The sequence below is a fragment of the Castanea sativa genome, chromosome 2, assembly GCF_040712315.1.
Source record: "Castanea sativa cultivar Marrone di Chiusa Pesio chromosome 2, ASM4071231v1".
Taxonomy (NCBI): Eukaryota; Viridiplantae; Streptophyta; class Magnoliopsida; order Fagales; family Fagaceae; genus Castanea; species Castanea sativa.
This window is the reverse complement of record NC_134014.1, coordinates 15,977,693-15,994,368: the sequence shown is the minus strand read 5'-3', so window position 1 is coordinate 15,994,368 and position 16,676 is coordinate 15,977,693. Positions and strand designations below refer to the sequence as shown.

The following is a 16,676-nucleotide window of genomic DNA, read 5'->3' as shown; positions in this document are numbered from 1 at the left end:
TTCACATAGTAATCCTTAAAGGTTCTGCCTATCCCTTCCTCCTCACTCTGCTAGCACCCCTCACCATCCAACACACCTTGAATGGTGTTACGTTGGAATCTGCTTGATACTTTTGTATGGAAGAACGAAGTGTTTTTATCACCATGCTTCAGCCAGCTGATGCGCAACCTCTGGCGCCACATGGCCTCTTCCACTTCCCGTAGCTTGTTTGTTTCCTTTCTTGTGTATTCAATTTCTTCCATAGTGATTGTGGTCCCCCTATTGCATTCTAGCACCTCTAGTATAGCCTACAGAGTTGCTAGTTTTTTACCCACATGCCCAAAGGAAATATCATTCCAAAAAGACAAGGAAGCTCTACATTTGACCAAACAAGTGAAGAGCGGAGATTTTGAATCCTTACACGCTCCTCTGGTCCAAGCCTCTTCCACCACATCTGTACAAGATTCTTCCTTAAGCCACATTTCTTCAAAACGGAAGAGTTTTTTCCGTCGCCGTTTCTTATTGTTTTTCTGAACATCCTTGAGAGCCAAGATGCAATGATCAGAAAAGGAGTCGGGTATATGATGAAGCCGCATTTTAGGAAATCTAGCTGCCCAATCTGTTGAAACTAACGCCTTGTCTAACCTCTTCCTGACCCACCCTCTGTTTCCCAACTGCCTACTCCAAGTAAAATCCTGGCCCGTATAACCCAAATCACGAAGATTGCAAGAATTGATTACCTCACAGAAAATTTCCATTTGCTTCACTGGGCGAGCATTGCCACCCTCTTTCTCTCCTCCATTCATCAGCTCATTAAAATCTCCAAGGCAGACCCACGGTAAGGAATTTAAGGTAGAAAGCTACTTGAGCAAGAGCCACGATTCCTCCCGTTTACTTGTTTCCGGGTTTCCATAGAAGCCCATTAAGCGCCACTGCTGCCCATCTTCCCCTTGACCAATAATCGCGTCAATGTGGCTGTTTAAGTAGGATTGAACATCCACCTTCAGCTCTTCTTTCCACAAGATGGCTAGACCCCCACTCCGCCCCTTACTTAGAACGACCATCCCTTGGGTTCGCTTCAAACCATCCTTAATGCCAACCATTTTCAAAACGATAAGCTTTGTTTCCATTAAAAAAATAAAACTGGGATCTTCAGAAGACATTACCTTCTCAAGAGCACGAACTGTATCCCAAGTGCCTTGCCATTAGTTAACCCATGAAAGCCACTTCTTCCTCCTTCTTGCTCTGTTTCCTGGTCTCTATTTCATTCTAGACTTCTTTGGACAGCATCATCCCTTTCCTCTTCGAACCGATTTCAAGCACAACAGCGGTGTAGCTTGCTGCTTCTTCACCATCTCTTCATATTCATTTCCACGTACCTTGATTAACCCCCTTTTCCACTTCATGAACCTAGATTCCTTTCTGCCCTGATGGTGGCTTGTTTTCTTTTCCCCTGCTCTCGGCGAGTTTCTTTCTCTCTGGAAGTTTCTTGGGAGTACTCATGTTCTGCCTTATGTTATCATCTCTTAAGAGTGGGACTTGAGTGTAGGCCTTTTAAGGTGCTTCACATCCCTTGCTTCTTAAAACCCGATCCCATTCTTTTACTTTCGGGTCCACCAGTACATGGCCTTTTTAGGCCTCATTTTGTTCTTTTGCGAGCCCATATGGGCTAGCCGAGGTAGCAGCTAAAACAAGGCTTTGAATTTGGGCCTTCTTAGTTTTTTTTTTCCCTCTAGCCCCCAACACCTCAGGTTGGTCAATATTCGAAAATCCAACACCAACTCTGTTTTCCTTTTTCAGCTCCTTGATTCCAATTAGTTTCTGTAGCGTAACATCAGCATTTATGGTGCCGTCAATCTCCCTTAATTGCTCCTCGAAGTCATTTGGCATCTTTTCCTGACGCGTCACATCCGCCATTACCAAGTCTGACACCGTGGTTGCCGCTTTCGGCAGAGGGAAAATTTCGCTGTCGTCGCGCATATGCTCCACCCCTGGCGACCACGGATTGGTCCTAATGGTATGGGTGTTGCACTAATGCGCCCCTTCCTTGTTTTTTCCGGGTAGGGACTTCCGCCAACTGTGGCCTTTGGACTTTGGAGCCTTCCCAGGTCTACACGGAGCCAGGGACCATACTGGCTTTCTTCAAACGCTAGTGTCTCTTTGCTATCAATCCAGAGCGGGCAGTCTCTGTTGTCATGGTCCAGTTTGCCACATTAGTAGCAGAAGATGGGGAGGTGCTCATACCGAAAATCCACCCATCCCTTTTCAGTGCCACTCATGCGAACTACTCTTCCTCTACACAGTGGTTTTGAGATATCAATAGTTAAGCATAACCTCAAGTATTTACCCATGCTAAATCCCCTGGGTCCTACAACCACCTTCTCTATTACCCCCATCAGGCCGGCAATCTTTTCTGCCACCTCTGCTTTTGCATTCTCATAGGCAAGCCATGTACCTGAATCCAAAAAGGGGTTCTGTCAAAACTTAACATGGAGATTGAGTCTCCTTTTTCCAGTTTGTGGAGGACTAGAAGGTATTTATCAAATGACCATGGGCTTTGCCCACCGCACCCAGTTTATATCCTCTTCTTTTTGGAATAGGAAGAGAGTTGTGTTGTCTCCAGCGTCCTGAATCTCGAAGTTCTCCGTTGTTTTCCATATCAGCTTCAGCGCCTTTACTACTGCTTCTAGATTAATACGTCGTTTTGATAGAAACGTACCAGCTAGGACCCATCCCTCAGTCACCTCCTCATCGTCTAAATCCACCTGTTCCACTCCATGCTCCGTTAGTTGTAACTTCTCACAATGCTTCGACAATTCCTCCATGGAGTAAGGCTACCTGCTGAAATTGGGAGCGAGCAGGGTAGACTTCAACAGAAATGAAGAGGTACTACTAAGACTACATTTCTACCAGACTGGAGAAATGCTTCTTGTCTTTCAACAAGCCCCTTTTTTCACCTCTAGAGTTGCTTAGGAGCCTAGAGAGAAAACCTCGTCAATTAAGTGTTAATATAAATTGAGATTGTTATTTTCTAATGTTCCTAGTAGGATTATCTTTGTTCTATGCATATATGCACCATATATATACACGAGGTCCAGCACATTATGGAGCGTTCCAACATAAACTGTGACCATTCTAAGAGAACCCCACAAACTCAAACACCAAACAACTAATGAAATTTTTTTTAATATTTTATTCAAATTTTGAAACTTTTTTAAGAAACCCAGAAAATGTTATTCACTATAGTGAATTAATAAAAGAAAATTTTGGGTTAAATGTCTATCTAATGCTCAAAACTTTTACAAACAAACAATAACAACCCATTAATCAGAGTCAATGAAAAAAAATCAGATTTTTAGAATTTCTAGATCCAGTCAATCGAGTATGACGTAAAGTTTTGAGAAAAGTGAAAACCGAGTGAAAGCAAATTGAAATCAGATAAACCACAGAATGAATGAGAAATTCAAAATCGGAACCAAGAAATCAAAGAATAAAACTAAGAATTATGAATCGAAGTCCATTTGCCATAAATAAATTTAAAAAATTAAAAGGAAATACGTTAAAAGAGAAAATGAGTCGAACCCAAAAAGAATAAATTAAACTGATAAAATAGTCTCTAAAAAAAACTGATAAAATATAATTTCAATTTTTAATGTGTTAAAATAAAAAAATCTAATAGTTAATACATAAAAAGAAGATGTAAAAGGTTTTAATTTTTACAAAGATATTCTTTTCTCTTGATTTTTAAGTTTTTTATGTTTTGAGAGGAAAGAGATATAAAATGGTAACAAAAATACAAATTTACCCATATTTTTTAGGTGGATAAAGTGCTAATTTTTAAATTACAAGTAGGTAAAATGTTTTTCTAGCAAACCACAGGTAGACAAAGTGTAATTTCCCCTTAACAAAATCCTAAAACTAATTCTTTCTTTTTCAAATGTTAGGATTTATATTAATTTTCTCCATATGTGACAATGACTGCACAAGGGCTAGCTACATCTTTTGCTAGAGCAGCCACTAAGAATCGGCACACAATCTTCATTCAGTCACCATCATCCTCCTGTAATGAGGCTTTCACTTTTCTTATTGTGAAGGAAGTAATAACATAATAATAATACATTTCAAGATTTCATAGGGTCAAAAATGACTTAAACATCTAAATTTACAGGATCATCATCGATCTTATTCTTAAAACATCAACTAGCTAGCATACTCAAATACAAGTAGTTGACTAAAACAACTATAGTTTACATTATCTTGCGTCTACTAGTGGAGCTGATAATCCATCATCAGAGATTTCAAAGCCAAAATCATCGCTCTTACACAATGCATAAACAACATCCACCATACTTGGCCTCTTTGTTGGGTCTCTATGCAAACAAGCAATGGCAATAGACATGACATTCATCAAACTATCCATGGAGCAAGACTCCCTAACCAAAACCTCATCCATCCATTGCTTCACTCTCTTCACCTTCCTTTCCTCATTCCCATCCAAAATTCCACTAGTCTTTGCCCACAAAACATTCCCTTCCTCATCAAGGGCCTCCTTACCAGAAATAAGTTCTAGCAAAACCACTCCAAAAGAAAATACATCCATTTTAGTTGAGACCACCCCATCAGCTAAATACTCTGGTGCAATATAACCTTGAGTTCCAACAATGTGCATTGTTATGGCATTGCATCCGGATTTTGCTAGACCAAAATTGGCAATCTTGGCTCTAAAGTTCATATCTAAGAGAATGTTGCTACTTTTGATGTCTTTGTGTACAACCCGTGGCCTAGTGTGCTCATGGATGTATTGGAGACCATTTGCAACATCAATGGCTATCCGCAACCTTGTTTTCCAGTTCATTTTTTCATCCTTGTTTCCATGCAGCCACGAGTCAAGAGATCCATTTTCGACAAACTCATAGATTAGATAGCAAGTTCCATCTTCTGGGTCTATGCAGAAGCCCTCTAGCCTCACCAAATTGCCATGATTTACCTTCACAAGAAAAAATCATGGTTTTGTTATTGAAAATTAAAATTTATTTATTTATTTATTTCATCTATATATTTATTTATTTATTTCATCCAAAATAAAATCACATTAAAAAAAATAACAATCAACATTAACTACCACAAATAATTGGCGTTTTAAGGGGGTAACTATTCAATTTCCCCTAGCGTGCAACTCTTGAAAATGTGTTTAAAAAACAATTGAGAAGAAAAGATAGAAAATGACAAATGCCCTAAATTAAATTCATGATAGAATCTATTATTCTCCTGTGAGAGAAGATACTATTGTTCTTGAAGTATGGGCTAATTTTCATTTTTAGGACCCATTTTTTCATTTTAGAACTCATGTGTCTTAAGATTTTCATTCTACATTAAGCGTATGTTCGGCAAAAATTAAAAAGCTAGTTTATTTTACTATTCAGCTTATTTTTGCTATTACTCAAGAGTTTCACTGCACTTTTTGGTATTATTGACAGGTCTTGCTAAACTATTTTAGCTAACTTTTACTTTTATCTACAGTACTTTCAGCAAAAAGTTTTCAGTTTCAGCAAAATAAGCAGATCTCAAACAGACCCTGACCTTTTTTTTTTTAGGTGGGATTTTTCCAAAATCTATATACTACTCTAGCCAATTTTCTACAGGAGTTTTTGTGTGGAAAGCCTTTATATCTCCTTTGAGCATCCAATCCCAAGGTTTTCGGCTATGCTTGGTGAATGGACCAAGCTCTAGTGATATTCCTTGTCAAGGAAGAATTGTTCCTTGCCAAGAGATGGGGCTAAACCTCACTGCAAAGTTTTGGGCCCATCCGAGAAAGCAAGTCTGGACCTTCTGTTTCATCTATTTGCCTTTACCAGTCTTGTTGTTGTCCATTTGTGTTTCTTATAATTTCTAAGTCAGAAAAAGAAGAAGAAGGAGCTTACCTAACCTATTATGAAAATCATAATGCATTTGCATTTATAAGAACAATCTAAATAATAAGACAAGAATTGGAAAGATTCTTGACTAAGGAACCAAGTCAGCCATGTGGCTTTCACTCAAATGAAATTAAAAAATGGTTGAATTACAACTTGTAGGGCACGGTTGTACCTTGGAAGTTTATGTAATAATGAATAATCTATTCTATTGAATTGCATATCTTTGACACAAGTGACAATAGTGACATTTCTTACTCCAATTTTTTTTTTTTTTTTTTTATGGAACTTACATCGGTTTTTGGTTATGGTTCAAGATTTGAAACTCTCTTATAATATCTTCATTAACATTTTTAATAGGATGTATTATTCCGCAATCAATATGGTACATAATAATAGAATGATGTCCTTTCTATGGGCATCTAATGGTTTATACTTCATAGCTTTGGTATGATGAGTAGATTAGACCCTAAAGAAATGGATCATGATGACATAACTTTTAACATAATACTTACGAAAACCTTAGCATTTTTCTATATAGATAGGTCATTTCACCTAACCTTTGTTTTATAGGTTCTAGAGAATTAGAATATTATTGGGGCTCCTGGATCCGTGTCATTGGATCCTTATCTAATTCTTTTTATCTGCTGGACTCTCTGTCTCTCTCTCTTGTGAAATACATGTGGAATAGTTTATCTGTTCAAATGTTTCAATTTTTTTTTTTAGAAGAAAAACGTTTCAATCTTTGTTTCTTTTAACTACAATGAAGTTTTTTTCCCAGATTTATCGAGCTGGCAGGTTATTATTATTTCTGCAATATCACTTTTATTGAAATCACTATTAACCTTCGTTGCGGATCTAACATTAATTTTATTATACAACAATTACAACATATTATCTCAAGAGTTTATAGCTGAGAAAATTTTATTATAATAATTATTTTTGATGGAAAGTGAGCACAGAATACTTGTACTTCAACTTTATTGATCTAATCTACCCTTCCGTTTTTTGTTAGTGTAAGATTAGACAAAAGCACACCGCACATGGGGTGGAAAACCAAGGCCATAGCCCATTGGCAATCTATTCTACCCTCTTTAATATCAAAAGTCTAACAATTTTATAATCTACCATTATTGATGCATAATAGTGTGTTTGCTTTGATCACAATTTATAACTATAATGAATTGTAGAAAAGATAAAACCTAGTAAACAGTAAAGACTGTAATGTATGTGGAAAAGGATTTTTTTTACCTTCTGTAAGATCTTGAGCTCCTCATAGGCATTCCACTTCATCTTCTTGATGGCATAGACCTCCCCATCAATATACCCTTTGTACACAGACCCTTGAACCAAGCAACTCTCACTGAATCCATCAGTGGCTTCTATCAACTCTTCAATCTTAAACACCCTGTACTTGTCCAAGCAATCTGAAACATCTGCCATCAAATTCACATCCATTCCCTTCAACCCTTTCCCTTCCTTATCCAACAGCTTCCTCTGCCTCTCCTCCTCATCCTTCACGCCCTTCCTTTTCTTCAACGCAGTCTCTCTATTAACCCACAACCCACTAAGCAAAAGCAGCAAAAACCCTGTGATTGCCAACCCAATTGCCAATCCTGTGACAACCCCTTCACGCTTATTCACTTCCACAGGTGGAGGAGGTACAGCAGGAGGAGGAGAGGGAGAAGTAACAGGCTGTGATAGTTTTGGAAGCTCGGTGACTGGAATGAATATGGTATTGAAAGGCTGAAAGTTGTTTCCATTAACATCAATTATAGATTGTTGTGAAACATTAAACCTTGAAGCAACTGATGATAAGTTATCAAAAGGTTGGAACACATAGGATATCAGATATTTGACTCTGTTTTGCACCTGGGTCGTGTTAGGACACTTGCAAAAGATAGGAAAAAGGACAGTAACACCAATAGAAAGGTTGGTAGGGACTAGAGTGGGGTTGACAAGCTCAACAGAATAGTAGGTTGTGAGGTTCATAAACTTAAAGGTGGAAACAATGTAGAAAGTGTCATTTGGTTTGATTACATATGAGAGATTGGCATAGGAGAAGTTAGTGGTGGTGTTAATGGAGTTACAAGAGCATGAAATAGGAACAAAGAGGGGTTGGCCAGCAACAAGAGCGGAGGAAGGGGAGGATATGTTGCTGGGTTCTGATATCTTGAGGCGGCTGACTGAGAAGAGGTCACCTATGGAGGCCAGGTCAAGGAAGTCTGGGGCTCTGGCTTGGTAGAAAGCATAGGTTTGGCATGGATAGGTGTACTGGCTAGTTGTGCAGGTGAAGCCTGTAGTGTTTGCTTCTGGTTGGGCATCTGAGTGGTGGAGAAGGTGACAGTAGGAGAGGAAAAAGAGCAAGAGAGAAGAGATGTATTGGGGTTTGGTTTTCATTAGGCTTTTCTTCTTGTGTTTTTCTTGCTCATTAACTCTGAAATTGTTTGTGAACCGTGAAAGATCTATAATATATATAATCTCAAGCGCAGAAGATGAATAAACAATCTCTCTTTGACGACTTTCTAGTCAAGACGCCTCTGCTTTCAAACTTCTCACATTAATATCAAATTGGCCCTACCCTACCACTAGATATTTTCTCATTTTCTTATCGTCCATGGTCAACCAAGTTGAATGATAAATCCACCCACCCATCCCTTGTTGGCATTTATGCTTTTCATAATTTCTTTAGATTAAGTGGATTTTATTTTATTTTATTTTTGTTTGCTTTGTAGATTAAGTGAATTTTATAAGAATAATAGATGGTGCAAGTGTAACAATTTGTTGGACTTTTTAAGGAGGGCGCTAAATCATGCTGTTAGAGTGGAATAAATGGTCACCATTCACAAAGTTAATAGTTTTGGTTCATAGGAATCCAGCGTGCTGATTGACATGCACAAGTTTGAACACCCAGTTGAATTTTGGCCCTCAAATTTCTAACCAAGCAATTAACAAACATAGCACGGATTATTGGCCCACTTACATCATATATGACCTTAAACTCACGGCAGCGCTTCTCAAAAAAAAAAAAACCAAACAAAACCTCACGGCAGCAAGGAAAAAATGCGACCTTGGAGGTAGACAGGTAGTACGTGCCAATTGCCATGGAAATAAAAAAAAAAAAAAAAATGGTAAAACTCAACCACTAATTTTCCTCAGATTTTATTTCAGTCTTCTAATTTTGCTTTCATTCATTTCAGTTCTTTAAATTTTAGATTTACAAAATTAAGGTCTTTTTGATAACCTTTATTAAAATTTTTTGAAAAAAAAAAATCTGAAAAATATTTTTTAATTATTAATTAAATTTTTTTAATTTAAAAAGTTTGAAGAAAAATTTAAAAATTAGAAGTTGATGAAAAAAATCTTAATTAATTAAATTTGAAAGTTAGAGGACTAAAATAAACAAAAGTAAGGTTAGAAGATTATAATATAATATGATAAAACTTAAAAAAGTTAATTGTACATTTTAGGGAAAAAAAAAATCTAGCTAGCAGTGTGTGACTCTAGGTAATCCTAGCACTAGAAATTTTGAATGGTATAAGTCAAGATCATACGTGTGAGCCTGTGACTGCAATTATGTGCCGTGGCTCGAGTTTTGTACTACAAAATGACCATGACCCATGCGCGTTCTGGATCTTGAAAGTAGAAACTAAAATGGACCTTGACTTTCTTAGGAAGGAGTGGGACTCCTTGGCAGCAATGGTTTGGTGATGCATATTTATGAATCCCAGGCTGTAGTTAGCTGTCTTTTAAGAAAAGTTATACAACGCCCCCTCACAACATGTTTAATCTCACAGATGTGTGGGGCTCATAAAATCTAATGGCCTGTTTGGAAGTTTAGAGAGGGAGGATAGTAGAGGAGAGGAGAGTAGTGGGGAGGAGAGTAGAGTGAAATAATTACCCTTCACCTTGTTTGGATGTTTTTAAAATTAGTAAGGGGGAAGGGAGTAATTAGCCCTTCCCCTTGTTTGGATGTTTTTAAAATTGGAATGGAGAGGAAGGAAATGATTAAATAGACAAATTTACCCATATTTGAAAAAATTGCAACATTGGTCTATGATTAATTGGTTTGTAATTTTGTTAATTTAAAAAGAGTAAATTGGAGAATTCATTTGGTCAATAATTTATCTACTCTACTCTCCCTCCAAATCTCTCCAATTTGGGGGGATTAAAAATGAGGGGTTAGAGGTAGTTGAAACCCCCCCAAACCCCTCCAAATCCCTCTCCCTCCTTCCTTAAAAAACTTCCAAACAAGAAATTTAAATTACTCTCCCTCCCTCTACTCTACTCTCCCTCCTTTTTTAATCATCCAAACAGGCCATAAGCGAGACGCTCCATAAGTCCCCGTCTCACAAGTTACTTTTTTGTTTATTAGGCCACTCCTATGCATGAATAACATCCATTAATACTCCACATGACCCACCCATTTCTACTCCACAATTGTGACGGCGCCGCCTTATGGGTAGTGGTTCCAGGACCACCTTGATCTATAAAAAAAAAAAATTATGTATAATAATTTAAAATTTTATATTTATTTATCTTTAAAAAAGATTTTGAGATTATCTTGAATTTTTTTATGCCAATAAAATTAAATTTTGGTTCATAATTTGAACAACTTAACAATATATTGAGATCTTTCAAGTAAAAAAAAAAACTAAAAAAAAAAGAACTAAAATCTGGAAAAAAAAATTATAATAAAACTACTACAGGGCAGTAGCTTAATTCCTTCTACTAAGCACACTGCCCAGTACAACACAATTTTCAACTTTTTATTATTTTTTATTACAATATTATTTTTCGTCACCAGACATATATCACTCACTTCTCATTTTTAATTATTTTTTCTTGTTTATTCTTAACCACACACGTCTTTTGTCTCCTCAATTTTTACACTTCATACTTTCAGATTTTATCACATCTTCATCTATACTTTACATTTTTTTTTTTAAACCAGCATTTTTACATCAACATTTTGCCTTCCTCCTTATTCATAACTTTTGTGTTTTTTACCAGTACCAGTGCGGTAGTGTCTCTTCTCAAGTTTTGAGTCTCAAATTTCTCAATACAATTTTTTTTAGCTATACAGGTACCTTTGTTCATTTCATTTCTTTTCATTTTTTTCCTTTTAAGGTTTTTTGGTTTACAAAATACAAATTTGTTTTGGTTTTAAGAACAACTTTTTTTTTAAGCACAAACTTCATGCCGGCCAGCCGGTATTTACCAAAACACCCCCAAACATCCGAACTAGACCGGAATGACCTGAAATTTTTTCCAAAGTGGAATAGAGTGGGTTACTATTTTCGGTTTGTTTACCGGCACGGTATTTTCTGGCCGTTTCGGCTATAACGGAATTAATTAATAACATTGAATCAAACCTAATTACCGAAAGGCTAAAAAGAAATAAGATTGTGTAATTTATGCTTTCTAAAGAACATCCTGAACAAAATTCCTAGAGCCATCATTGTTCATGTGCCATGCAGTTTTCTCAGGATGAGTAGAGTAAGCATTTTCTGAATCTTACCGGACAAAGGCAGCCACCAGATTCATTAATAACTCTTGAATTCATCACGCCATAACATTTTGAAGAACCATACTTTCTTAAATTTTTTTGACTCTACATTTTGAAGAACCATACTCGGTTATCTGACATTTCACATTTTAGTCAAGGTAAAAGCTTTTACAGGAAAATGAGGAATGCTGCACACACGGGCAAAAACGCACAAAGTCAAGCTTCTAGAATGCAAAGGGTGAATAGAGATCACGCAAGATATTTTAAAATTGGGTAATTACGCATTTGATATAAGTAATAATAAGAAGGTGAATATTCTAAACAAAGTTGTCCAAACATCGTGACTTTTTGGCACTGCCAAATTATTTAACATATCTTATCTCGACTATGCTGGTTCCTAAAATGTCTTCCACTCATGAAAGCTGCATCTCCAAGTTCTATTAATAGTTACAGCAGCTTGATTGCAGTTCTCTAGAACTGCTCAGTACCTTTAATTTTCACTATTTTAATTGCACTTGTGTTTTAAGGTTTAACTTGGATTTGATAATTAATTTGTATGACCTTGTATGTGGTTTACTCTGTCTTCTCTACAGTGAAAGAACTAGATTAAAAGAATCTTTTGATGTTGCAGGACATATAACTTTCCTACAATCCTTTGCAATATTTTTCCCATATCAATTATCATCTAAGACTCACCCACAAGTAGAAGGCTCCAGTGTTCTTTTTTCATATCACAACCTCTTCAATCATGATACAAATTATGTAATCTCTTGACGAGGGTCGAGGGATGAAGTAGAATACTGTTGGGAAAAATTCTATATAACTATGAATAAATTTCGGCAAGCACAGCGGAAACATAACCATACAAGAACACAAAGATTTACGTGAAAACTTTTTCTCCTTGAAGGAAAAACCATGGGACAAACTCCGAATTTTACTATATTAAATAGAAATTACAATACTTAGAGATACAACTTGAAAAAAAAAAAAAAAAACTCTCTTTTTCTTTTTACTCACTACTCTCTTTCTCACTATATATCTCTCACAATTTTCTCTTATCCTCTATATTTTTCTCTTCTCTTTTGCTTGATCTCACCCATGCAGTTCTTCAAGACTGCACCAGTACTCACACTTTAGGACTTCACTTCTTTTCTTCACCTCTTCAAATGGCCGAATGGCCTCTCCTTTTATCTCCTCATCTTTTCCTTCTTTTCTCCCTTTCACACTCTTCACATCAAGTCACAATAAATGCAAGCCACTTACCATAACTTTGCTTCAACCAAAAACTCTTTCTTCAGCTCTCCCTTAGGCCGAATAGCCTTAATGCATCAACCCCTCTTTTCTTCTTTTTCTCCACAACGCGTCCAACACGCCTAAGCCAACCAACTCCAATAACTGATGATGACTTTTGTACATGATGAAGAAAAGATAAAAACATTAAAGACAAGCTCATTAAATTAGCATGTCTATTACAAGTGGGCTGGACTCAAGGTGCAGTGCACCCAACAAATACCGTGAAACTGGGCAAAAACCTGTATCTTTCTAAAACCAACTATATATGTTCCATGGGGGTTAAAAATTCAGGCATGTTGATTGAGACAAGCTTCAGGAGACCCAAAAAAATGATATCAATCATGAGAACGTGTGTTGCAAATTGCTTGCTCTTTCACCACCCTGCTACTCAAGGCACAAACATAATGTGCTGAAGCTTTTTAATAAACAACACAAAACAATGGACATTAAATGAAAATCCATAGCAAATATTATTGCAATCTATTGGTTTGTAAAGTGATAATTGGCAAGCCAGCTTAGAGCATCATAAAGGCTCGCCCTCCTCATAAAGCTAATCAACTTATAGGTAACAGTCCGTATTACATAATGAACTGTAACTGGTAAATCCAGCAAAGCGTAATGATAACCCCCTCACCCCCAAGCATCCCAATATATATATATGAGAGAAGAAAAGGCTTTGGCCAGTTAGGAAGTGAAAAAAATGCAATGCCACAACCATCACTTAGAGCATTCACATTCATTTTTTCTAATTCTATCCTATTTTACCATCTAAAAAACTACTTTATCAATTATACCATACCATTTTCCAATACCCCAACATCAAAACTTTTATTTTTCTATTCTACACATTAAAATAATATATCTTTACAATAAAATATTTTTTCCCTTTTTTTTTTCTCAAACCTATCCCCCCCACTGAACTTTTCACCCCTTCTCTTTCAGACTCCTCCATACAACTACAGATCGGCGAAACTTGAAAAAAAAAAAAAAAAAAAAAAAATCACCCCGATCAACGGCACAGCCACCACAAACGCCGATCTTCCACTCCTCCTCCATCATTCATATCAACCCAGGTCGGCGAAGCTAAAAAATCACCCCGATCAACGGCACAGCCACCACAACACCGACCTTCCAGAGTCCTCTTCCACACAACTCCTCCATCATCCAATCGGAGAAATTGAAAAAAAAAAAAAAAAAAAAAACCCACCACCTCCAAAGAAACCCACGCCGATCTCGAGCTCCAATTTATACCAGAAACCCACAACAAAAACCCACACGCTGATCTGGAGGTCTGATTCATACCAAAAACCCATAAACAAAAACCCACACCTCCAAAAATCATACCAGAAACCCACAACAAAAACCCACACGCCGATCTGGAGGTCCGATTCATACCAGAAACCCACAACAAAAACCCACACCTCCAAAAATCATACCAGAAACCCACAACAAAAAGTTATACCACGCCGATCGGAGCTCCGATTCAAACCATCAGAGCCATCCGCCAACCCATCGGAGCCATGCGCTTCCACCGTTGAGCAAACCCACGGGGTTCTTGAGTCTGAACAGTGAGAGAGCAGATGAGAAAGAGAGAAGGAAGAGAAAGAAAAGAAGAGAAATAAAGATAAGGAGAGAGAAACTCCCGGGGTAAAAGTGGAGAGAGAGAGAATTAAAATTTTTTTTTTTTTATCCCATTAGCTACAGTACCATCTTACATTTAAGATGGTGCTGTAGCTCAATTGTATATTTTTTTACAATTGTTGCAAACTACAACATTCAATGGAGCTGGACCTTTGGGCTGAATTGTAAAAAAAATTGCAAAGAAGGGCTCCATTTGCCATTTGCCACATTCATTGTGGATGCTCTTAAAAGCTAGCCCCAGTGTTCTCCAATTACACCATTGCTGCTAAGTGCCACCTCAGCAGTAGACATCACCATCACCCATATAACACTTTCAAGTTTCAACCCCCAACACATACTTATGCAAGTACATAAGTGAAAGCTCGGATTTGCGCTAAAACACACGAACTTGTTTAGATGCCTAATTTTAAATTACGGCTTAATTGTTTTTACTCTAACTTATTTAAGTGCAGAACAAAAGTAAATGAGGCGCAATCGCCGGATCTACTCTAGTGCATAAACATGAATAACAAACAATAAATGTAAAACATAAGAGTAAGGGAAGAGAGATGCAAACACAAAATAACACCAAGACGTGTTATCGAAGAAGAAACCGAAAAATTCGGTGAAAAACCTCTCTACAACCCTCCAAGTTGAAATCGATCCACTAGAGAATAAAATTGAAGTATACAAATAACAAAAGAGCCTTCAAGCCTAGTCTACCAAATGTATTTGAGCCCTTCAAGCTCCTGCTACCAATAGACTTTTCGGAGTCATGTCTTCTCTAGCTTTTCGGATCCCGCAATACGTCCAATTGCATCCGCCAAGCCTCACCAACTTCTTTTGGCAAATCTCCAAAAGTTCCCAAACTCCAAAACACTCTCTACACTCTTTACTCTCTACAATGATTTCTCACTAAGGATGAATAGCTCTCTCTAAAAGATAAGTGTGTTGTGTTGTAGAAAACCTATATATGGTTTTTCTCTCTGAATAGTCTATCTTACTTTTGTGGGTAATAAGGGTATATATAGTATAGGTAAAAGGTAAGAAAGTCACCCTTAAAATCCTTCAAGCAGAGAGTTTTGCGGATACCTTGCGAGATGACCTGTCTTGCAAAGTACTCACGAAATGAAGCCTGACACTTGACTCTTTAGTTTCCAGCATGTGCTTCTCACATGGCCTTTTCGCGAGTTACTCTTTTCACGAACTTCTTGCGAGCTAGTCGCAAAACTACATTATTCTTCATTTCATGCTCGATTCTTCACCAACTTAATACTAAACTCAATGCAATAAAATCCCACAAAATACAATAAACAAAATTAAAGCAATTACAACACTTTTTGTTATGGAATAAAACCAATATTAAACATAGTTGTAAATCACAACTTTACAATAAGTAACCCATATAAATGAAGATCTAACATAGTATTGCATAGAATCACAGCTTCAGAAACTGATTTTAAGAAGAGAGGAGACAAAAAGACAATTTCAACCATATTGACACATACGAGTTCTGAACTAAAGGGAAAAAAAAAAAAAAAAAACCATATTTATGCCATGTTTTGACACCCATAATTGGGACCAAATTGTGTCAGTTTACACAAGCTAAGCATCGCGTGTCTAACGCATTAGCATGGGGTGCTAGTGGATGTCACAGTAGTGTGAGGAATCACATCTACAGTAGCAATTCTGACTCACTGAAGAAGTCTTTGAGCAGCAGGCTACCCTGAGATAAATATCAAACCTTATTGGTAGTAGCCACTATTGGGCTTCTCTACCTGAAGGATGGAAACCAAGATTGTCCAATATGATGGTCAGATTGTGAATAGATGCTAATTGAGGGCTCAAAGGTTGGTGGCAACTGGACAAGGTTTTGGACTAGTGTGGATACCCTTAACACACAGCAATCATTCAAAACTAACTGCAAGGACATTATGACAATTAGAGTTGATGATGTAGGTGAGAAATGCAAATCTTGATAATAAAAATATGAAAACCAAAAAACTCATTTGCATCTTTTCTTTGTTTTTTTTTTTTAATTATAATTTTTTGGGAAGGGGGGGGGGGGTGATTTGTTTGATAAGACCATCATAATTCACAAGGATGGTTGCTACTGCCAAACTGGGCCTCCTTGAGACTGATGCACATGCACCCACTCTCAACCTCCTAGGTAGCAACCAGATGCAATAAGATGCTTTGATGAACAATTGAACATTAAGTACCCAGAAGAAACCAAAATTTTTTACTAGGGAAAATTTAAATAAAAAATCTTTTAAGCAGACTGATGAACTACAAGTTGTAAAAGACTGAGCTGCTGAAACTATATGTCATAATTCACAAATGACAAGCCGTGTAAATGAAAT

At 37.0% G+C, this 16,676-nt stretch overlaps 1 protein-coding gene across 1 annotated transcript; it reads right to left on the bottom strand.

Moving 5' to 3' along the window:
* Positions 1–4,032: 4,032 nt before the first annotated feature.
* Positions 4,033–8,414, bottom strand: LOC142625605 (serine/threonine receptor-like kinase NFP). Its single transcript, XM_075799259.1, has 2 exons — positions 7,143–8,414; positions 4,033–4,966 (listed from the first exon to the last, which is right to left on the bottom strand). The coding sequence occupies exons 1-2, from the start codon at positions 8,289–8,291 to the stop codon at positions 4,232–4,234; spliced, it is 1,884 nt and encodes a 627-aa protein (XP_075655374.1). The 5' UTR covers positions 8,292–8,414; the 3' UTR covers positions 4,033–4,231.
* Positions 8,415–16,676: the final 8,262 nt, after the last annotated feature.